The 24442-nt window shown below is 36.0% G+C and overlaps 1 protein-coding gene across 2 annotated transcripts in view; it reads left to right on the top strand.

Annotated features, from left to right (window-relative positions):
- Positions 1-24442, top strand: part of NMT2 (N-myristoyltransferase 2) — an 85130-nt gene that overhangs the window by 43174 nt on the left and 17514 nt on the right. For both annotated transcript variants that reach the window (XR_012469953.1, XM_074192913.1), the window contains exons 4-8: positions 5424-5542; positions 5646-5737; positions 5872-5988; positions 9075-9245; positions 14456-14564. Coding sequence is in view for 1 of the 2 variants with exons in the window: in XM_074192913.1 (XP_074049014.1) it covers positions 5424-5542; positions 5646-5737; positions 5872-5988; positions 9075-9245; positions 14456-14564 (608 nt within the window). In the remaining variant the exon portion in view is untranslated. The remainder of the gene's footprint in view (positions 1-5423; positions 5543-5645; positions 5738-5871; positions 5989-9074; positions 9246-14455; positions 14565-24442) is intronic.

The following is a 24442-nucleotide window of genomic DNA, read 5'->3' as shown; positions in this document are numbered from 1 at the left end:
CTTTTTCTAAATTAAAGGAAATAGTCCTTGGACTTTGTTCAAACTCCATGGTTCTTTATCTGGATACAGATGATATTCTCCATTGCAGACAGCCCAAAATTGTCCCTGATTGTTGTACTGATGAAATGAGTGAGTCCACCAAGGTTGATCATTGCCCCCCATATTGCTGTTAGGGTGTGCAGTGTTTTTCTGCTTCTGCTCATCTCACTCAGCATCAGTTCATGCAAATCCTTACAGGCTTCCCTGAATTCCCATCCCTCCTGGTTTCTAATAGAACAATAGTGTTCCATGACATACATAGACCACAGTTTGCTAAGCCATTCCCCAATTGAAGGACATTTACTTGATTTACAATTCTTTGCCACTACAAACAGGGCTGCTATGAATATTTTTATACAAGTGATGTTTTTACCTTTTTTCATCATCTCTTAAGGGTATAGACCCAGTAGTGGTATTGCTAGATCAAAGGTTATATGCACATTTTTGTTGCCCTTTGGGCGTAGCTCCAAATTTCTCTCCAGAAAGGCTGGATGAGTTCACAGCTCCACCAGCAATGTAGTAGTGTCCTAGATTTCCCACAACCCTTCCAACAATGATCATTATCCTTTCTGGTCATATTGGCCAGTCTGAGAGGTGTGAGGTGGTACCTCAGAGAAGCTTTAATTTGCATTTCTCTTAATAAGTAATGATTTAGAGCAATTTTTCATATGACTATGGATTCCTTTGTTCTTCTCATCTGTAAATTGCCTTTGCATATACTTTGACCATTTCTCAATTGGGGAATGGCTCTTTTTTTAAATGATTCAGTTCTCTGTATATTTTAGAAATGAGTCCTTTGTCAGAAACATTAGTTGTAAAGATTGTTTCCCAGTTTACTACATTTCTTTTGATCTTGGTTATAGTGGTTTTGTCTGTGCAAAAGCTTTTTAATTTAATGTAATTGAAATCATCTAGTTTGTTTTTAGTGATGTTCTCCATCTCTTCCTTAGTCATAAACTGCTTCCCTTTCCATACATCTGACAGGTAAACTAGTCTTTGATCTTCTAATTTGCTTATAGTATTGTTTTTTATGTCTAAATCCTGTATCCATCTTGGTATAGGGTGTGAGGTGTTGGTCTAATCTAAGTTTCTTCCATACTAACTTCCAATTTTCCAACTCATTAATTTTTTGGAATTTTGATTGGTAGGGCACTAAACAGGTAGGTTTTGGTAGAATTGTCATTTTTATTATATTAGCATTGCCTATCCATGAGCAGTTGATGTTTGCCCAGTTATTTAAATCTGATTTAATTTGTGTGAGAAGTGTTTTATAATTGTTTTCAAAAAGTTTTTGAGTCTGCCTTGGCAAATAGACTCCCAGGTATTTTATATTGTTTGAGGTTACTTTAAATGGAATTTCTCTTTGTAGCTCTTCCTGCTGTATATTGCTAGTTTTATATATATATATATATATATATATATATATATATATATAACACTTGGGGATATATGAGGATTTAGTTTTCATTATTAATTTTTATAAAACATTTTGAAGTTCTAAATTTTTCCCTCCTCTCTCCCAAAGACAACAAGTAATCTGATATAGTTATGTTGACATAGGTTCGTGTTAAATATATTGGAATAAGTTTAGTCTGAATAGGAGAAGTGGAATAATGGAAAGTTGTGACTAGACATTTCAAAATTTAGGATTGTTCAATCATGTCTGAATAATGAAGTATTTTGTAGTTTCCCACTCTGGTTCATTTTATACAATGAGGAAACCGAGACAAGGTTATAAGTGACTTGCCCAATGTCACAACACAGTTTGTAAGTATCTGGGGCCAGATTTGAACTCAGGAAAATGAGACTTTGGGTTCAGTACTCTATCCACTGTGCTACCTTAGCCGTACAAAAGCTCAGGATATTAAGCTCTAAAGTATGATATTGCTGGTGTGTGGCTGGACCAGGTGGAAGCTGAGGAGATATAGGATTTATAGTCAGTTTGCTAAAGAGGTTGGCAGTCATCCTGGAGGATGATAGGAAAGAAGTTAACTAATATAATAGTAACTTAGCATCATAGAATTTATCATGTTAAGTTCAGGAAGAAGTATCCACAGTCTGAAACATCAGGCTGTAAGTGAAAGAAAAAACATTGACTTTCTGTTACTAGATTTGGTAGAGTTCATTAGATACTTGTTCTGCTTGAGCTTGCATTCTTGGCATCTCATAAGCTCTTTATGAGCCAAGTGTTTTTTCAACCTCAAAGCACAATGTAAATGAGTTGCTTTTTTGTTGACATTATGGGAACTGCAGAGGCTTAGTCTGGTTGACAGTCCTAGAAGGGAAGGCAACTTATCTGAGAAAGATCTGTGGGTTTGAGTGGGTTGAAAGCTCAGTATGTCAACAATGTGATATGACAAATCCCCAAAGCTAATGTAATCTTTGGTTCCATTAAAAAAAAATGACTTGCAGGAACAGCAAAGTATAATATTCATACTGCTCTTGCTCTGGTCAGACTACAGTTTTAGTACTATATTTTAAAAAGAACATTGAAAACTTGGAGGACAGTTAAAATAGTCTTAAAAAATCCATGCCATATAAAGATCTGGTAAAAGAACTGGGGAGCTTTAGCTTGAAGAAGATAAGATTCAGGATAGACATATCTAGTAGCTTCCCTCTAATAGTTGAAAGGAAGCAAGGAGGATTCTGTTATCAGAAGGCAGAACTTGAAGCAATAGGTAGAAGTACCAAAGAGGCAAATTTAGGGCTGTCAAGAAAATTTTCTTACAGTTGAAACTGCCCAGAAGTAGAATGGGTTGCTATCAGATGTAGTAGGTTCCCTCAGCCCTGGCGCTTCTTCAAACAAAGACAGGAAGATTGACTACCTGACTGTTGAAGGGTATTCTTCAGGTATGACTTGAGCTGGACGGTCACCAAGATCCCTTCCAACATTGACGGGGAATGATTTCTTCCCCCCCCCCCGTTTTTGTGAGGCAATGGGGTTAAATTTCTTACCCAAGGTCACATGCTAAGAAAGTATTAAGAGTCTGAGGCTGGATTTGAACTCGAGTCCTCCTGACTCCAGGGTCAATGCTTTATCCATTGTGCTACCTAGATGCCCCAGATGGGAAATGATTTCAAATATATTTTTTAAAAAGCTTAAATTGGTCCATCTGCTTAAATTTTTGAAGATTCTAGAAGGTAGCTCCATCCTTCATCTCTCCAAATAGTATTAAATTATGCTGACCTAAAGTTAAATGAAGTCTTTATAGGATAGCTTTTTTTCCTTGTTCTGACATTCTCTCTGGTCTGATCACTATTTTTGGCTTGCTGAATTTGGTTCCATGTCAAGTCCCTGCTTAATAGTGAAGACAGCATTGCTCCCTTGGAACTTCCCTGAAACCACTCCAGTAGATAGGGATATAATGGTTTTAGCTGAAGCTGGCTCACAGTCAACAAAATCCCTAATTTGGCATGTCAAATGCTTTTTGGGGATGACAATAAAGATGGCAGGAGGGAATGGCAGTTATTTTAATTCATAGCAGAAAGTTATGATTCGTACTTCTGAAATCCAGCAATGGAATGGAGTTGTTTCTGGATGCTGTGGCCCAGAGTAGGTGGCTTAAGATAGCAGCCTACAAATATATCTTCATCCACCCAGACAGACACACACACACACACTCACTCTCTCAATCTCTCTCTCTCTCTCTCTCTCTCTCTCTCTCTCTCTCTCCCTGATAAGGAATTTTTTTAATACTGTCCTAGAGCTCTGAAGTTTAAACTGGAGATGCTAGGCAGCACTGCAGACACAGCTGGAGATGGGGTACTGTGTTGCTAGGGGTTACAAAGGCAAAGGAGGAGTAAGAACTCAAAGCAAGCTGTGTGAAAATGAGAAAGATAGAAGCAACAATAGCTAACCTTGCCAGTCTCTTTTCACCAGCGCTCCATGAGGAGGTCGGTCGAGAGCTAGAAAAAAAATTTCTGGCTGTTAGTCCTGTCACTTACCCAAGTATAATTTTATCTAGGGATGACAAGAGACCCAGACTCAGTCTTGGCACAGTGTGGAGACAATACTGGCTATGATTTGGAGATATCACTGTTTTGCTTTGCTCCTACATTCTGAGCATAGGCATTTGCTTCCATAACTGAGCCTCATCTTCTTCCCTCATCTCATAACCAGGTGACAATGTAATAGCTGGTCTGTTCTGTCTGATGGTTTTCTGTAATGACTGTAGGAGATAAGTCTTCATAATAGTTGTATTCTTTGGCTAAAATTTTAGGTTAATAGAAAAGGCAGGTAAATCTATAAGATACATTACTTGGCTGCCATGTGGGAAGTCAAAACATCTGTGGGTATCTCGTATAGGGCATTCATTACCAACCATAAGGCTCCATATCATCTTCCTAAATGAAGCTTGAGGAGCCACTGCCCTTTCTCCCTCCTGGAGCATAGAATCACCTCTTCATAAGGTACTTCAAAGAGGAGGAGACCCTGTGTGGACTGGAGTCTTTATTAAAAACCTCTTATGAGGGGTGGCTGGGTGGTGCAGTGAATAGAGCACTGGCCCTGGAGTCAGGAGTATCTCAGTTCAAATCCAGCCTCAGACACTTAATTACTTAGCTGTGTGGCCTTGGGCAAGCCACTTACTTAACCCATTGCCTTGCAAAAAAAAAACCCCTAAAAAAACAAAACCCAATGCTCTTACATGCCAGCTATTGATGAGTGCGGGGAGGGTACTAAAAAGAGAGAATACAGGTCCTGTATTCAAGAATAATCAACCCATTCCCCTCCAGTGCAGTTATGACTATGGGTATTTTTGTGATGGTTTAAGCATAGCAAATTTAAGTCCACTTCTGCAAAATTCTCCACATTACTCTTTGTGCCCTTTGACATATGATAGTCCTCTCAACATCTGGATAGGGTGTCGTGTTGCTCTACTAGCCCTCCCCTCTCATGCACGCATCTCTTCTTCTCCAGGTTAGATATAAACAATTCTTGTCTGGCATGGTTTCAAGTCTCCTTAGCTTCCTGCTCACCTCTTTGTGGATGCTTCCTTCTTTTGATTTATATAGTGTCACTATTCTATACCAATATGTTGTTCCCTTTCACCCCAAAGGTAGCTTCTCAAAAGGAATAAAAGTAGATTCAGAGGCACTCAGAGGCAGAGAAATATTTGTAATTATCCCCAAGAATTTAGCAGGTTTAACAAAAAGACCCCTCCCCATATTATTAAACTTGGACAATTAATCATCAATCATTTATTAAGTACCTACTACATGACAGACCTTGGAGATACAGGTCCAGTGGGAATGAACACTCCCTACTCACAAGGACCTTGAAATATAATGGAGAGAATATTAAATATTTTAAGGAAAATTAAGTCAAAATTTTAAATGACTTAAATGGTCCATAATGAAAACTTTTATTTCTCTTTTTAAAACAGATGAAGTAGTTACATCTCATGGTGCAATTGAACCAGATAAGGACAATATTCGTCAAGAACCTTATTCTTTACCCCAGGGTTTCACGTGGGACACCTTAGACTTGAGTAATGCTGAAGTAGTGAGTAAAGCAATTACCATTTTGCACAGTTTACTGAGTAAAGCAGTTGTGATTTGACTTTGAAAGGCAGAGATGTGACACATATTTTGTCTTCTGCTTGCAGCTCAAGGAATTATATACGTTGTTAAATGAAAATTATGTAGAAGATGATGACAACATGTTCAGGTTTGATTATTCCCCTGAGTTCCTCTTATGGTGAGTATTAAATTGCATTTGTTATTCCAGGAGGAATGTGTACATGAGTCATCATATTGAGGGGAAGACCCCTTGTGTTTTCTGTTTGATCTATAGACTTAACTTGCTTTTCCTGTGTCTGGATTGATTTTTAGGGCTCTTCGTCCTCCAGGCTGGCTGCCTCAGTGGCACTGTGGAGTTAGGGTTTCTTCAAACAAAAAACTAGTGGGGTTCATAAGTGCCATCCCAGCTAACATTCGGATTTATGACAGGTACATATCAAATGTGTATTTCTGAACTTTCACAAAAATGATCTCTTTACTGTGATAATTTTGACATAAGGGCTATGAAATACAGGATCTACCATTTACTTCCAAATGAAATCAGGGGAAAATGGGTGTTATGGAGGGCCTTGCAAGTCCAGAAAGGTATCATATTTCACAGGCCTATGTAGAAATAGGAAGGGCAATTGTACCTATTTTGTCTTAGAGAAGGTGATGGGAATTATGTAATAACTTAATGTGTGTAAATATATGTATATAGTTATGTTCAAGTGTGTGTGTGTTTATATAACACACCTTTTGAGAGGCAGCATGAAACAGTCTCTAGAAGATGATCCTGAAATCAGCAAGACCTGGGTTCTTGCCTCTGACCCTGGACAACTACTTTAAGACTCTAAATTGCATGGTTGAAGATATTCATTGGTAGAGGGAGTTTTCCTCATCAAGAACAAACTGATGAAATCCTAAATCTGATCTAAAGACTTGAACAGTTGCAGATCTGCATTGGTAGAGAACTAAATTCTACTTCATTGACTCATTGTGAGCTCTCATGCTTGGAGATAAACTCTCATATAGATTTGGGGTTTCGTGTGCTTTTTTATTTTATTTTATTTTATTAGATTTTATTAGATTTTTATTTTTATTTTTTGGTTTTTGCAAGGCAAATGGGGTTAAGTGGCTTGTCCAAGGCCACACAGCTAGGTCATTATTAAGTGTCTGAGACCGGATTTGAACCCAGGTACTCCTGACTCCAAGGCCAGTGCTCTATCCACTGCGCCACCTAGCTGCCCCTCGTGTGCTTTTTTATGATGGATTTTTTTTTTTTTTTTTGCTGCAGCAATTCAAAAAGTAGTGTTAAAGGTACATGTAAACTGTACTATTAAATAGAGAGCCTGCATTGATTCAATGAAATACTGATATTTTGAAGTGTTCAGACATTTTCATTGTTCAGTTAAGGGAATGTATGTGCCCATGATTGAGTTGCTTTTTTTTCTTTAAAACTCCAAGTGCTGGTTTCTTCTTCTTTCCTGCTGGCTGCCTTCCTCAATTGTCACCCAAGTCATCAGCAGTTGTCAGCAGAGCCCAGTGTAGATGTCCCCATTTATTGTATTCTAGGGGCTATTATTGTTCAGTACTGGCAGAAAAAATTGTATACAAGAAAGGTTTTTACTAAACATACAGGGATTTCCTATACAGTAAGGTGCCTGAAATATTAAGATGCTTCTAATGATTGCTGTCCTCTTCAAAGCAGTCACCAGGGAAGATATATATTCCAGTACTGTTGCCACTGCTCAAAGTTTCTCTTGAGAAATTACATATAGGACTTTTAGGACAATCTTGGAGAGACCTGTACTTAAGTACTGGCTCTGTGCAATCATGGGCAAGTCTTAGAGACCGAACCTTTAAAAAAAGATTGAAGTAAAATATCTGAGGGAACATAATGTGTTGATAGCAGAAGAGAGGCAAAAATAATTTTATATTTAGATGGAATAAAATAAAATCCTTACATAATTTTAAATGTGGATGGATTAAACAATACAATAAAAATGAAAAAGAGGGACAGATAAAAAAAAGCAAAATTCCATAATCAGTGGCCTACACAAAACACATTTTAAAAAACATTAAAACTTAGGGGATAGAAAATAATTTATCATGCAAATCTTAGAGCTGTTAAAATATTGATAATTCAGTACCTTCCAAAAAGTATTTACTAATGTGCATCCTATAAGCTCAGAAGTATACTAAGAGCTGAGGATTCAAAGACAAAAATTAAAATAGCCCCCAGCCTATGTATTTATAGTTTTTGCCTCCCAGAATAACTGTGAAATTCAGATGAAATTATATGTAACATGTTTTCCAGTATCTGAAGAGCTAAATCTTAGCTATAATTATTCTTTTAAATATCCCCATGCTAGCATATTTTGGTTCCTCAAGAATAAATTTGACTTTTTGGAAGTAGTCAAGAGTTATAAAGAGACAAATTTTGTAGATAAGGTAAAACTGAACTGGGTAAAATTATTTTGGATTGCAAAAAAAAAATGGTGAAGTCATGATTTTTCTTCTAAGGGTCTGTATAGTTTCTAAAGATGAGCTCTGGCATGCTTTCTGAGTGATCAGCATCTTGTATTTAGCTTCTCAAGAGTATGACCATTCTGGATAACTCTTAGATGTCTGATCATCTAAGATCATTCTAGAAGTCATCATGCTTTATCAATCACATGTTGATTAGTATTAGAAGGATACCTAGGTGCTAGACTAGAGTGTGAAGGTAGGGTTAATTCTATAGGTATTTTTGAGCCAAATAGAAAGGAAACATAATCCAGTCATTGTTTTTATCAAACCAGGGACATCTTGAAAATTAGGGTACCAGGCAAGAGTAAAACTATTATTTGATGTCTTTTTAAACTTTTAAGACAAATGGGTTACTTAAGATTCTTAAAAGCCAAAGGTTGGCATCTTTGAAGTTCTTTAAATAATCCAAACTGGGCTACATCCCCATCACAAACCTTAGGATTTCCTAAAGGCTTTGTCTTGAAGGCATTTATTAGACTGTGTTCAGGCAAAAAGAATATATAGTAAAGTGTATGCAATAATTTTAAGAGGTCTGTGATAAGTTTAAGACTTTCCAAAATTAGCATTATTAAATTGAACATTTTGCAATCAAATTTGTTCAAATATATTATAAATAATGATTCCATACTTAATAAACAGGAAGAATTGATTTGCAAGGTTCCCCTTAAGAGAAATATGTAAATTGAAATATTTTTTAAAATGAAATTCAACTTTATCACTTATGAATGTTGAGTAAAAAATTAATGGTGTTATTAATAATAAAAGGTTATTTATATTACCATTGTACCATGTACCATCATAACCATGATGCTGCTATAACAATCTTGTACTGTTTTAGCAAAGTTATACCTTCACATGGAAAATCAAAGGTAAGTTTTCCTAATTGTCACATTCAGATTGGTAGAGCATGAGTTAATATACCTGATTCTTTTTTTAAAGAATATAAAAATTTATGCATAAAACATTTTCTTATTGTCCATAAATTTTGACAATTTGTTTCTTAGTGTGAAGAAGATGGTAGAAATAAATTTTCTCTGTGTTCATAAGAAGTTGAGATCAAAACGGGTAGCACCAGTGCTGATTAGAGAAATAACTAGAAGAGTCAACTTGGAGGGGATTTTTCAAGCTGTTTATACAGCAGGAGTTGTACTTCCTAAGCCAGTGGCTACTTGCAGGTAAGAATATTTTTTGCCAGTTTAAGTTGCCATTTTTTTTCCACTCCCATTATCAAAGAAAATACATCTACTGTACTCAGGAAAAGCAGTATTGAGACATTTTGTAGCCGTCAGACTTAGTATTGTTATCATATTTATTAACATGTCATTCCTTTCTCCTCATACATTTTTTTCAAAAGCAAATATACACATATATTATATATATATTTTGTTTCTTTATTTTTTTCTCCTTCCAACTGTTTGGCAAACCACACTGAACACAGGTAACAGTGGGTAAGAGAGGTATCAACAATCTTTTTTACTAAAAAGGAAAAGTGCATAAGCATTATTCACACCCAGTCAGTAAGCATGGATTAAGGGTCAGGCACTGTGCTAAGTAATGGGAATACAAAGAGGGAAAATCTCAAGGAACCTACAATTGATGAAACAGGATAATCAGGAGATAATTAAAAGAGAAAGGCAAGAACAGCTAGGTGGCGTAGGGGATAGAGCACCAGCCCTGGAGTCAGGAGAACCTGAGTTCAAATCCAACCTCAGATCCTTAATAATTACTTAGCTGTGTGACCTTGGGCAAGTCACTTGAACCCACTGCCTTGCCAAAAAAAAAATAGAAGAAGAAAAAAGAGAGAGAGAGAGAGAGAGAGGCACAGTATTTAGAGGTTTGATTTTAGTTGGAAATTCAGGAGGAAGTAGAGCTTTCTCAATAAGATAAACAGCTAGAGAAAATGTCCAAAGCTTGAGAAATTGAATATCTTGTTCATGGAACAGCGAAAAGGCCAGTGTCACTGGATCAAAGAATACATAGCAAGACTAATTTATATGTAAGAGCGTGGAGTGAAGCCAGTTTATCAGGGCCTTTCAGTGCCAAATAGAAGATGTCACATTTCACCCTGAAGGTGATAGGGAGCCACTGGATTTATTAAGTAGGAAGTTGACATGATCAAACCTGTGCTCTAAGAAAATCACTTTGGTGACCAAATGGAGGATGAACTGGAATGGGGAGAGGCAGTAGTGAGGCAGGCAGATCCACCAGCGGCTACTCCAGTAGTCCAGTCACGAGGTGATATAGGGCCATCAAGGAGCGATGGTCTGCACGAGAGGGTTGCAGAGGTGAAATCTGGAGACCTTGGTAACAGATTGGGTATGAGAGATGGGAGACTGTGAGGAATCTAGGATGACTCCTGGGGTGTGAACCTGATGAACTGGGAGGATGATGTTGTCCTTTACAGTAATGTAATGTAAAGACAATGAGTTCAGTTCTGCATTTAAGATGTCTACTAGACATCCAATTCTAGAAGTCTGGAGGGTAATTGGGGATACAGAACTGGAGGTCAGCAGAAAGATTAAGGCAGGTAGAAAAACTGAAGAATCAGCAGAGAAAAGATAATTAAAAACATGAGAGATGTTGTAATTCCCAACTACTACTACTTGGTATGAAAGGATAAGAGTTGAGGGCCCAGAAGAGAGCCCTGTGGGGCAATTACAGTTAGAAATATAGCAAAGGAGAACCTGGAGAGTGGTGTACAGAAAACATAGAAAGAAGAGATTATCAAGCAGGCGGCTAGGTGGCACAGTGGATAAAGCACTGGCCCCAGAGTCAGGAGTACCTGGGTTTAAATCCAGTCTCAGACACTTAATAATAACCTAGCTGTGTGGCCTTGGGTAAGCCACTTAACCCCATTGACTTACTAAAAAAAAGGTGTACTTTTTTTGACACATAAAAAGAGAGACATTAGCTTTTTGCCTTATTAAAAAAAAGAGTAAGAAGAAGAGATTATCAAGAAGAGGGTTATCAAACAGTGTCAGAGGTGCAAGAGAGGTCAAGAGTGAGATTTGAGAAGGCGGGGTGAGGGTGGGGGGGAGATGAAGTCAGAATCTGTATTGGAAAAAGTTAAAAGAAAATTAGAGTAGAAAGTGGAGGTACTGTCTTTAGAAGTTGATGGCTTCTCAAGGAGCATAGTGACAAAGGACAAGAAATAGAAGATATCGGGATGAAAAGATTAAGAGGGATTTTTGAGAATGGGGAGACACAGGAATATTTGTAGGCACTATGGGAACAAACAGTAGACTGGGAGAAACTAGAATGAGTGGGTATGACAGGGAGGAAATCTGTTGGAAGAAATGGGATGTGTGGGTAAAGGGGTTGGTGTGAGGGAGGAAATAATACAGAAGACGAGTTAAGAATGCTGTTACTAAAACCTTAAGATAGTCTTTCAGGAAGTAATTATTTCTGTAGATCTACATAACACACACACACACACACACACACACACACACACACACACACACACACACACACACCCTTAGGTGTTTGGTGCACATTGCATTAGAGTGTGCACCAAGGGGCATTTTTTTTCAAAGCAGATATTTTTTGACTGCTCAATCAAGAAGGACAATATTTTTATTCATCAAGTCAACTAAAAAAATTTTTTTTTAATGTACTTAAATACATTACAAAAGGGCTCCTTTTAATTACATCCTTTTCACCACCTTAAAAATATAGATCAACCTCATTTTAACTTTTTCTTTGCTGGTCAGAAAATAGAGCTATTTTCTATAGGTTACCATATAGAAAACAAAATAGCCAGAATAGGGGAAAATGTGTACATGATTTCTCCTGGCCAAGATCTGGGGACTATTAAGGGGAAGCAGTGTTGGAAAACAGCCTACTTGTCTTCAGCAGAGTAGTTAGGGCAATAAATTGAAATTATCAGCATAGAGAAAAATCATAAAGAAAAAGTAAATCCATGGTAGCTGAAGTACAACTTAATTGATATAGAAGAATAAGAGGAGAGCGTCCAAGGTGCCACCAAGCAGGCAAAGTAAGATTGGTGAGTCTAGAAAAGAGTTGACTATGGACCACCAGATTACCTACCAAGTCACTAGGCATCCATGCTTCTTCCTCTCATCTCAGACAGACTTGGAGGAGTACAAAACAGGAAATAAATACAAACAATTTACCTATTTAGGCTTTATAATGTCCTAGTCAAAATAAACCTTGATTCTCAAATACATGTTTTCTTGAGTATTGTTTAAAGATGTAACTTTGGGAAAATATTTTAAAATTTTCTAGTTTTAAGATTTTTTCCCATTGGGGAAAAAATGCCCTGTAAAAAATCATCTTAGAAATTTAATACTCTCAGTAAATAGGAAATTAGTCATGAAGCCATAAGCTCCAAAATATTGTTAAGTAGAATATGTTGTATACAGATATTATGTCAGTTTTCTTTTCCCTTTATGTATTTACCAGATTCTTTTTAAAATATAAAACATGTTTTATTCTTAATTTTTTCACTTTGTAGTCTTCATAATTGTGTAAGTTAATGTACATGACACACACTATTCAAATATTCCCTAATCATTGAACACATGGGCTGATTAGTTTTTTCAATTAAAGTAAAGCTGCTGTGGATATTTTTATGGAGAGGTAATTTTAACCTTTTAGAAACACTCTTACGATATAGATTGAGTAGTTGTAACTCTTATTGGGAGCTGCCAGATTGTTTTCCTAAAAAGTTCACAGATACCTTTTCCCTCTTAGAACCTCAACAACATATTTTTTAAAGCTTTTGCCAATCTGATGAATATATATTCCTCATAATTTTTTTTGTCAATAATTGTCTTAACCTTTTGTTCCTTCAACACACAATAGTTCTTTAAATATTTATTAATATCATGGGGACTTGATACTACTTGTATTTGTGTGCTAGGTATCTGATTTTTATCAGATAAATTTATTTCAGAGAGATAGCCAGGAATAGTCTAAAGAGGGTCAATCTTAGAATCAAGATAACCTGTGTTCCTATCCTCCTGCTGGAATGAATATAGTGGCTGTGAGACTATGGGCAAGTTACTTATTTACTTTGCAGTTACTCCCAAGCAATTCTTTGACTTAAATTGCAGAATAGATGCAAATCTATATCACTAGAGGGAGTTCTTATGATCATAAAATTAAAGGACTAAAACAAACCAAAAAACAACTCAATAGGATTTTTCAAATGGTGGTGTTTTTTTTTTATTTTGAACATGTTGCTTATATTTCTACAAATCAGATCCATCTTTATATACAACATTTTCTTCCTTTGGGGAAATAGGGAATTTTTCATTTAAATTTGACATTAACATGACTTTTCTTTTTCTTCAAATGATTTAATATTTACATTGAGGTCATTGGAATTTATGAAATCTATCCAATTATCATCTCCCATTGACAAAATCCTCCTCTGAGCTCTCATCATTTGAGGGAGTTGACCCTGGATTTCTGAAAGCTATGTTATTAGAGTACAAGGTAATAGTTGCTATTGTTTTCATGGCTTTGAGTACAGGGTCAGGCATCTTTCGTCTAAAAACATGTCTAGACCTGTTTAGAGGTTCATCCTTAGTTTGGTCATGAAGGAATTATCTTTTCAGGTACAGCAACTGAAATAGATTGTGGGTGAAAGTAGAAGAGTTGCTCTCTAAATGGGTGAAGGAAATACCCACACCTTTGAAAACATAGATCTTTAAAATATCTAACTAAGTGGTAAGAGTTGTGAGTCTAAAAAGCTGCTGTACAATTTTCTCCATTATTGATTGCTTTAGGTGCGGCTAGGTGGCACAGTGGATAGACCACCAGCCCTGGAGTCAGGGAGTACCTGAGTTCAAATCCAGTCTCAGACACTTAATAATTACCTAGCTGTGTGGCCTTGGGCAAGCCACTTTAACCCCATTTGCCTTGCAAAACCCTTAAAAAAAACCCCAAAACATTATTGATTGTTTTATTCAACATCTGAGAGTCATGGTTTTTTTTTAATATGTTACATGCCTTTCTCATTTTTTTTCCATTCTGTTGTATTGCTTTAGTTTTATCCACCCCCAAATCATTTTGATAATTATTGCCTTTGGTTTTCACAGGAGGCAATATTGGTGTTCCTTCTATAACTTTAAGATTTACTTTTACCAAAAAAAAAAAGGTCAAATAAATATATATGTGTGGATATATAAATATACAAACATACATATAAAGAATCACAGATGTTGAGAATAATTTAGAGGTAAAAAGTGAATGAAAAATACCATTTTGATCTCTATGATTTTAGTGATATACGTTTGAACAGCTAAACTAGATTGCTTAAAAAAACTAATGAATTAGAAGAAGTATTGATCAAGAATAACTTTATAATGATATGAAAAAATCAGGTTTTAAAATCTTTATTGCACTGTGTTTCCAGATACTGGCATCGATCACTAAATCCCAGAAAATTGGTAGAAGTGAAATTTTCTCACTTGAGTAGAAATATGACTTTACAGAGAACAATGAAGCTATACAGACTTCCTGATGTAAGTAATTTGCAATTCTTCTGAGCTCAAACCAATGAAGTTTCCAGCTTAGAAAAAGGAATATTTATAGGGGTGTAAAAACAAACTGAATGTTTGCAAAGATGACATAGTGACAAGACCACCGAGGACACACATGGAAGCAGAGCTTGGCAAGTTTATTTTGAAATACCAGAAATTTTTAATGGTTTGATTATTCGGTTTGTGGTTGGACAGGCCTAAACTCAGGAAATACAAGCCTTTCAGGGTATGAATTTGTCTATTGGAAAAGCAAGAGGGTGGAAAAGTCCAGGCTTGTACTATTTTAACTTCTAGTAATCAAGATTAAACCTTTTTTTTTAAATATAAGAAGCTTTGAAGACAGCTATTTTATCACCCAAAGCAAGGTTTTAGGGGTAAGATGTAATGAGTTGTTCTACCAACAACTTACTTGTACATCCAGGGCTTACTAGCCCTGACTTTGGGTCCTTGACTCTGCTTCTTAGCATAACTATCCTCTTAGGTTATATTACAAAGTATCTGTGTACTTTTATTGGATGAGAAGTATTAAAGATAGCCATTTTCATCTTAAAAATGGCAAGGAATCTTTCAATTCTTTGCAGTTTCTTTTGTTTTGGGGAAGCAATGGATATATATAGCTTTTTTTTTATTATAGAACTCATTCCTTTATAACACCCCTATGAATTCAGAATTACAAGTATCATATATCCATTTAATAGCCGGAAACAGTGGTCCAAGGGGAGGTGACTGGTCTAAGATCACAAGCTAGATCTTGGACCAAGTCCAGATCTTTTTGCTACACCACCAGGCAATATCTTGCTTTGTCTTGTAACAGAGTTCCCAACTTCAGGGGGAATGATGAACTAGAGAAGAAGAGACCTGAGTAGTAGGAGAATATAGAAAATTTGATACTTATAGGCTACTTAGCCTATGTAAGGCAAAGGACACTTTCTTTTGAGTTCAAATTAATTCTGTTTTTGGAAGCAATGAAATGAAAAATGATGATTCACTCTCACTGTGTGAGTCAAGGAGAAAGGGACAACTAAGAAAAAAATAAACCAAGCAGGGCTAAGGATAGAATCTGGAAGGCCAGGGAAGGAGGCTTGAAAAGACAAAAATGGAGGTACAGAAAAAACCGGGATTTGAAATTAAAAAAAAGACACAAGCAAAATGCAACTGATAGACACACTAACAGAGGCCATAATTTCAGTACTAATCTGATCCTTTTCTTATTGTTTTTCTTTGTAACTATTTATACCCTAGTAGACTGCAAGCTCCAGGAGAGTAAAGATGTGACATTATCTGAAGTTTACATAGTGCTTCACACCCTGCAGGGATATAGTTTATTAAGAGAGCCACAAGTAAATTCTAATACTACAAGATATTAAGGCACTTCACAGAAGCAAAAGGGAAATCCTCCTCTTGAGGCATCATTGGTTCTTTAGTTACCCTTGTTACCAGTTGTACTCCCTGACCCTTATGTTCCATTATGACTACCAAGGCTTCAGAGGTCATCCATAGGGAAACCTGGGAATTTCTGAGTAACTGATTGCTAGTAAACAGTTGTGGGGCAATGGGGCTGATCTGCCCCACTACTGTTCTTGGTTTCACATCTCATGTTCAGCAACTCTTTCCTCTATTTCTATGGCTCCGAAGATGATTTCCTTTCCTTCTTCCCCAGACTCATTACACTCACTGGAGGTTTGTAATTCATGTGCCAGTCAGAACTTGGGGTGAAAATGGCACAGGACCACTCAGCGTGGCATGCCCTCATCGGAGAGAGTGATGAGCTCTATGAGCAAAGCCGAATTGAAACAGCTCAAAAGAAAAGTGAGCACAAATTTAGAGAATCTATCCCAAATGTTCTTATAGCCTATTTGTGCCCAACCAGTGGAAGCTCATATTGGTCTGATCAACTATAGTTGGCCACACTATAACTTGCTTTTAACACAGTAATATCATGCTGGTCTCCTTTGAGAAAAAAACAAAACCTAACCTAATCTTTTCCTTCTGTTAATTTATGATAGCTCCCAGAGTCCATCCATTTCATCTACTGAGTCTCCTGCAACAGATAACATCTTCTGGTATAAAATTCTTAAAATAAAGTTAATTTCCTTAAAGATAACAAAATTATTGCCAATATCATTGAAAAGACTGCTCAAATATTTGCATTTAAGGTAACTCCTGTTCAAATCTTACTTAGCTCAGCCTTCTACTAAGTCAACCTCTTTGCCCCTTTAATTTCAGCTTGATTACTTCCTTAAAGTAATATTCTTATTAGAGTAAAGTAATATTCTTATTATTCTTATTCTTATTAGATTTCCTCTAATATAATCTGAAAAGAATACGGAGTATCAGACCTACAAATTTTCCCTTGCCTTTGTTAATATAACCAAGTTAAAGGTATTTTGAAGAAGAAGAATAATCATAACTTAAATTTGTATCACGGTTATCATGCCTGCAAGTTAGTAGTCTTGGGTTCTAACTCACCTTTATCACTTACTGTCTATATGACATTAAATCTCTCTCCTTCTTTCCTCATCTGTAAAATAAGGAAGCATAAGTAGAAGTAGATGACCCCTAAGATATACTTGGATTGAATTCTGTCCTTGATGTTTACTACTTAGTAAGTATTAGGTTACTTCCCCTTTCTCTTCTGTCAGATGGGCCCACTGGACTACATAAGACCTCTTACAATCTGTCCTATGATCACCCCATTTTCCTTCCTCTTCCTTGCCTAATTGCCATTCATCACTCTTTTGAATACAAATAACACAAGCTTGGAAAACTTGAAACTACTATTGGACAGGAGAATAATCAGGACAGAGAGAGAAAAAGCCAGAACCAGTAAGCTTGGGAACAGTTCTTGGTCAGTTTTGCCTGTAATCTTCCAGTTCCAGTACCATTTACTGGCAGGAAAGTCTACTCTCAGTCTTTGGTCTGTTTTTGAAGAACTTAATTTAGATAATTAAAAAATACATACAAAATAAAGAATAAAAATCTTAGGTTTTACCTTTAGTCAATGCTAAAGTAGAATCAAATAATAAATTAAAAGCAGCCCCAAATAACTTTCTTCAAGATTCAATTCAAAACTCATTTGTCTGCTGTGGCCTTTTTCGAGCTTCTCCTTCTCTCACCAAATCTTAATGCCTTCCCCTTGGAGGTTACCTTCATATAATCTTATAGTATATATCTAACTATTCACATATTTTCTCCCCTTATCAAGATGTATTCTACTTAAGAGAATATCTGCAGAAACATGGGGAGAGAGAAAGGGACATAGACACACAATTTTCCTTTCTCTGAGAGTATTCTCAGCACTTAGCACAGTAACCGGCGAGTAAATTCCTAATAAATGATTATTGTCTTACTACTTTCCTTCCGTATTTTTCACATTCTGATAATGGATTTGTTAAAATTGTGCACTAATTTTTAAGTTAGCTATTGTTACAAGACTATGAAGTTTTACTTTATTTAGATGTATTATCAAGTTCAAAATTTAAAGTTTGATAAACTTTTTTTTTTTAAAAAAGAATCTTTTAGCATGAAATAATCTCTCCATTTATTTTTCTACGGATTCAGTTTTGTCCATTATCATTAGTGCCATTTCTGCTTTTCATGTTTAGCAGTAGCAGGGTAAAATTCTGACCACCCTTTAATTCAGGTCTTTCTTAATTAAATGTCCTTCCTCAGCTTTTTAAAATGCTTGCTATTTGGCAGGCATTTATTATCTAAAAATAAAGATGAAATAAAGCAACATCTGGTTAGATTAGGCTTTTTAATCCATTCTGTGGTCACTACTTCTCATTAGAGAATTTACTCCGTTTCTATTCTTAGAGTTCTCATATTTATCTTTGGAGTGTAGTACAGTGGAAAAGGCCTTGGTTCTCAGTCAGGAGACCGAGGTTCAACTACTCTGCAAGTCACTCAACCCCCATGGATCTTAACTTTCCTTATCTGTAAAATGAAAGCGGACTAGAAGGCTTTTGAGATTATTCATCTAAATCCTTTCATTCTCTGTATCTGTATCAAAAACAATTTATTTTTTCAGTAATAAAGTAGTAAGTCTACTTGTGGTTCCTTATATGAATTTTTTTTCAGATTTTCTACCATATTTTCCACATTTTGTTTTTCTTTCTTTTTTTTCCTCTGGGATCTTTATTCTTCTGACTTTCCTAGCAGTGTAGATTCTTGTTTAATTTCTTTGACTGTGCCATTTATCTATTAGACAATATTGCTTGGGATATCTTATATAGTTAGTTTTCTTATCAGTATTATTTCAGGCCTTTTAAATGGTTCAGTTGCTCCATATTTTATTTTTATTGGCACTCTTTTTTGCTGTTATTTTTTTTTTTTTGGTTGCTTCTATTTTCTTGAATGGTTTTTAAGCCATTTTTCTCAGTATGGTAGGGGTTTTTTTTGGGGGGGGCAGGGATACTATTTCTATTTGGAAGAGGTTATGAGTAACCTATTCTTATTCAACTCTTCCACTCTCATCTGGACCAGTCTGGTTTGTTTTGGTTAGCCATTGTGAGGGATACTACTCATGAGAGCTGTTGTCTCTGTTTGTATTTGTATATTGTTAGGTAAAATTGCCCCATAAGTTGGATTTGGGCTTGGCCCTCTTTGAAAATCATCTTTCACGAACATCACTGAATTCTAATCTCACCTCTCCCAAAGCAGCTTAATCCTAGACAGACGTTTTTGCTGTGTTTTAATTCAGTAAGAATCAACAGATAATAAGTTCCTACCATGTACATTGGTAATGCTCACTTTAGGATGAGTTAGGACAGGAAGAAGAAGCAACCCCTTAAAAACTCTTCACTGCCACCAGCAGAATAATGCCATTGCACAGGGTGCAGAAAACAAGGTAGAAAAATGAAAGGGAGAAAATTAATCCTACCTAAGGACTTAAAGAAGGGCTGTCACAGAAAACATAAGAATCTAACCTAAAAAATGATGCTTAATGTCCTAAAGAGGCATTGTTTACCATATATAGAGAATCCACAGTAAAATGCTCTCTCATGTGGTCACTGTTTCAGATCCAAGACACAGCATAGATGACTATAAACCAGTCATTTAATCCTTAATTTTCTCATCTGCATAATGGGGGTAATAACCACCCTCCCAGGAAAAAATACTCTAATGGTGGATCTTCATTATCCTTCATATTTGCTTTTCTGACCTCCTATTATCTCTCTTGTGAAACTAGTTTAGTATTTATTTTAAACATTGTGTATAATATTTCTATATGTACATTTTACCTCTTCTAATGAATAAGAAGTCCCTTTAGAGCAAGAAGTCTTTTATTTTGGGGTCTGTATTTCTCAAAACCACAGTGCCTAGCACATGGTAAGGATTTAATAAAAAATTCATGGTACAATGGAAAGACATTGGCTTTGGAGTCAGAGGATGTGGGTTATATTCCCATCCATGCGAACGGTCCCTTTAACCTCTTTAGATCAATTTTTATAAATATAAAAACATATACATACATACATTTTATGTTTATATACAAACTCTTGGTCAAGATTAGATCAAGCTCAGATGCTCTTATAGATCATAGACACATCTAGTTCAATCTTTTCACTACATGTTTTTGGGAGACAGAAGATACTTGCTTTCATAAAAAAAAAGCTGCAGAAGGAAAGCCAACATAATATAAATATTGTCTTGAGGACTATATCATTTTAATTTCAACAGTAGATTCTTCTTTTTTCTTGTGCTTCATTTTTATCTTCACAGACTTCTGAAAACTGAAGGACTGGCTGGCACTATTTATTGATCTGATGAGATTATTTCCAAACATAGACTAGTTTCCTTCATAGATAGTAGATAGGAAGCTGAAGGAGGTGATAAGCAAGAGGCAGCTGTGTCATACCAAAGATTTGCCCCACACACACACAGGGCAAGAGGTATGTGGTGAGGAAAATTTCATCCTCCATTTCAGGACCCTTTATACATTTTACATTTTGCAGACTTTTAAGGGCCCTTTTCTAAGGATATAGTTTATTTTATATCCAGTCAAATACAGTAGCAGCTTCATTATTTACATTTCTTCCTTTGATTCTTCCATCTATATTTTACAAGGTATGATTTGGCTAATACTCTGTTTAGTAGTTTTTTAAACTTATTTTATTCTGTAATTGTATAAAAATGCACACAATTCTTTTAAGAATGATTTTTCCCTTATTTGATAAAAAATGTCTGATAAGACTATACTCTTGTTTTCCCTCATTTTAAAGATGGAAGAAAAAAATTCAGAATCAAGGTGATAAATGAAAGTGTTGACTGGAGCCTCAAAGTAGGGTTGATTGACAATAATGTTAAGTCTGGTATTTTTTTTCCACAGTATTGTACTTTCTCAAACAAAATGCAGACAAGAGGGAGAGCATAGTAGAACCCCCTGGTTTACAGAACAAAAGTTCTTCCCTGAACTTTTGGGTCCAAGATGTGACAGAGAATGCATGCTTAACATTCTTTGTTGAAGTAACAATTAATGAATTCTTGTCAGGTAACTTCCCCTTTATGGATCTTTGCTTATTCCTCTGTTATTTGAGGAATATACATTGCTTAAGTCCTTTCAGCTCTGAATTTTGAATTTGAAACTCAAGATTCTCAAGTATTACTACTGCTCCTTGAGAAGCTGGGTAAACTTTATACTATCAAATGTTAATACTGTTTGTTCTTTATCTTCTTGCAGACAGCACCTACCATGAGACATTGGACTTGCTTTATCATTTACATTTATAGAGAAATTTTAGAGGCTGTCCAACTTCATGAGGCCATTAAGAAGGAAGTTTAGGCCATGAAGTCTCCCATTATCCCATTATACTAAGCAGATCCATTATGATCTTCTAGTGTTTTCACATCCATAAACTAAATCTCAGAGTTGTAAGATACTTGAAAAGCCAGCTAAACTACTCTGTGCCTGAACAGGAATTCATATGATAACATAACCAACAAGGGGTCCTCTGGCTTTGGAGACCTTTAGTGAGTGGAAGCCAGCCCCAGTGAGTGGAATTTTGAAGAATCCATTATACTTTTAATTGTAGAACATTTTTTTCCTTATGTTAAAAGTTCTTGGTGGGGGGAGAGTGCTATAAACTTGGCAGGGAAGAAAATAATATCTTTCTTTTCATTAACCTCTGACATTTATCATTTTCTTTAATCGTGACTAAAACAAAATTATTCTGGGAATAATTTTAAGAGTGCCACAAGAATCCACATTATAAAAAAGGTTATCAACTTATACCTTCCTTACATCAAACCTAAATGTCTATGCAACTGAATTGAATTCAGCCACAGTGGATTAAGTGCCTGTTATGTGTCAGACATTGCTGATAAAAATACAAAAATGAAAAATCCTTGCCTTCCTTCAGTCCCAGTTTCCAGTTCTGCTCCCTGGGCCCAGTCAAGACAGTCTGACTCTTCTCCAAGGTGGCTGCAAACAACTGGTCCTCCCTTCTCCCCTTCCCACTCAAGTCATGTTCTCTTCTCTAGGCTAAACATCAGCTTATATGGTACCAAGATCTTGAAGGGATCTTCACCTCCTCTTACTTGCTATCTTCTTGATATGCTCCAGATACTATTCTTTTAAAAAATGTGGTAGCAGCACTGAAAGTGGCACTCCAAATTTGACCTATCAAAAAGAGCATATATGGAAATTATGTTTCTAGAACTTGGGTTTTCCTAATGAGATGTTGGATAGCATTAGTTTTTTTGTGGTTCCCATCTGAGCCAGTAATGTTATAGTTCAATATCCCACCACCACCACCATAGCCCCTATACACACATTGTCCTCTAGGAATTGTTGTCTAGGCTAGTTAGTCCTCTATCACCCATCCCATATTTGTGAAGTTTTTTTTCTTGTTCTTTTTTTTTAGAAAGATTTTATTTATTTTGAGTTTTAAAATTCCTCCCCCATTCTTGCTTCCCTCCCCCCACCCCCCACAGAAGGCATTCTGTTAGTATTTATATTGGTTTCGTGTTATACATTGATCTCAGTTGAATGTGATGATAGAAAAATCATATCCTTAAGGAAGAAATATAGAATATGAGATAGCATTTTGCTTTTTTTTTTTCTAACTTGATGTTAATAGTCTTTGGTCTTGGTTCAAAGTCCATTAATTATTTTTCTGGATACAGATGGTATTCTCCGTCCCTGGTTGTTGCACTGAAGGGCAAAACTCCTGCTTCCTGTATTCTACAGTAAACAAACACAGTAAATCATACTTAGATGACATTACTCTGTCTACTGTGCAAATAGTATGATGGCCTTAGTGATTAAAAACCTTATTCTAGCACTAAACATTTGAAGTGAGCAAATTCTGAAACAATATTTGCCCTTGTATCTACAGTTGAAGACATCATGAGTTTTGAATTCAATTGCTAGTAGTATAGTTATTTGAGACTGTTTGAATGGTAGATTTTCTGATGATACTGATGCGACAGGAAGAGAGGATTTTTTTAGATTTTTTTTTTTTTTCTTTGCAAGGCAATGGGGTTCAGTGGCTTGGCCAAGGCTACACAGCTAGGTAATTGTTAAGTTTCTGAGGCCGGGATTTGAACTCAGGTACTCCTGACTCCAGTGCCAGTGCTCTATCCACTGTGCCACCTAGCCTCCCCCAAAAGAGAATTTTGAATAAGAAAACTTTTTAAAAAAACACATAGCAGGATATATCTGGTTGATCACTGCCTCAAGCCTGTATAATCAGCCCATCTTCCACTCAACTGTCAAGCTGATTTTTCTTAAGTTCATATCTAACCATGTTATACACCACTACAACCACACCCTCCATTTCAGTATATGTCTGGGGCTCCTCGCCTTCAGCTACAAGATGCTGGTTGGCCTTCAAAGCTCTTCTGCCCTTTTAGTCTTCTTATAGTACCTCCCTCCCCAAACTTACTGTGCTCCAGGGGAAAAGACAACTCAACCCCCTAAGGCATGTATTTTTGCTGGCTGGGTCCCAGGCTAGCTCTATTCTCCTTCCTCGGCTCTGTCTCCTCTCTTCCTTCAACCCTCAGATGAAATTCACCTTCTGTGAGACTTTCCCAACCCCCTTAATATCTTATGTCCATTCTACTGATTATCACCAATCTTTTACAGACAGAAACACATAAATAATCTACCTGGTGAAATACCTGGTTTGTTTGTGTATGGTGGTCTGTAAAGATTTTCCCAATTAAACTGAGCTTCTTGAGAGCAAAGACTTTCTTTGTGTCCTTGGTGTTTAGCACAGTGTCTGACATATTACAGGAGTTTAAATGTTTTGGACTAATTAGTCATTTTAGTAGCATTTGGATATAGATGCCCAATGCTTACTTCATGTGATAACATTTATAAAGCCATAGGAATTTTTCTTAGACTAATTTAGAATGTGAAAATGTTTTAATATTTTCACACAGGGTTGTCTAAAATGTGGCCTGCGGGCATTTGGCCCCCTGTGGGTTTACTAAATGCTTTAGTAAATGAAGCTGATCTATGACAGAGTTATCACTAAAATGGCAAATTAAAACATATCGTCTGTTGTTTCAATAAAAACTTTCAAAAGTAAGGTTGGACAGCCCTGTTTTAAAAGTTAGTCTCACTCTCAAAAGTAAGGATAACCATTATAGTCTTCTAGTCCAACAGAGTTATTTATAAAAGATTTTCCAGGGTTAAAGATGGATGGTATGACACAAAATTCCAACTATATAATAAGAATTCATAGTCTTACACAGAATATGTAGTCATACAGTTCTCTCTAGCTTATAAAAATCAGCCAATATAAAATGTTGCTTTAAATTTTGAATTTCATTTAATTACTATTTTTTCAGCACAGAAATTTAGACTATCCTAAAGGTTTTCATGTCATTTTAAACTTTTAGTAGCTTAAAAA

This window comes from Macrotis lagotis, chromosome 7, assembly GCF_037893015.1.
Source record: "Macrotis lagotis isolate mMagLag1 chromosome 7, bilby.v1.9.chrom.fasta, whole genome shotgun sequence".
Lineage (NCBI taxonomy): Eukaryota > Metazoa > Chordata > Mammalia > Peramelemorphia > Peramelidae > Macrotis > Macrotis lagotis.
The sequence above is the reverse complement of the archived record's forward strand: the minus strand, read 5'-3'. Positions and strand labels throughout refer to the sequence as shown.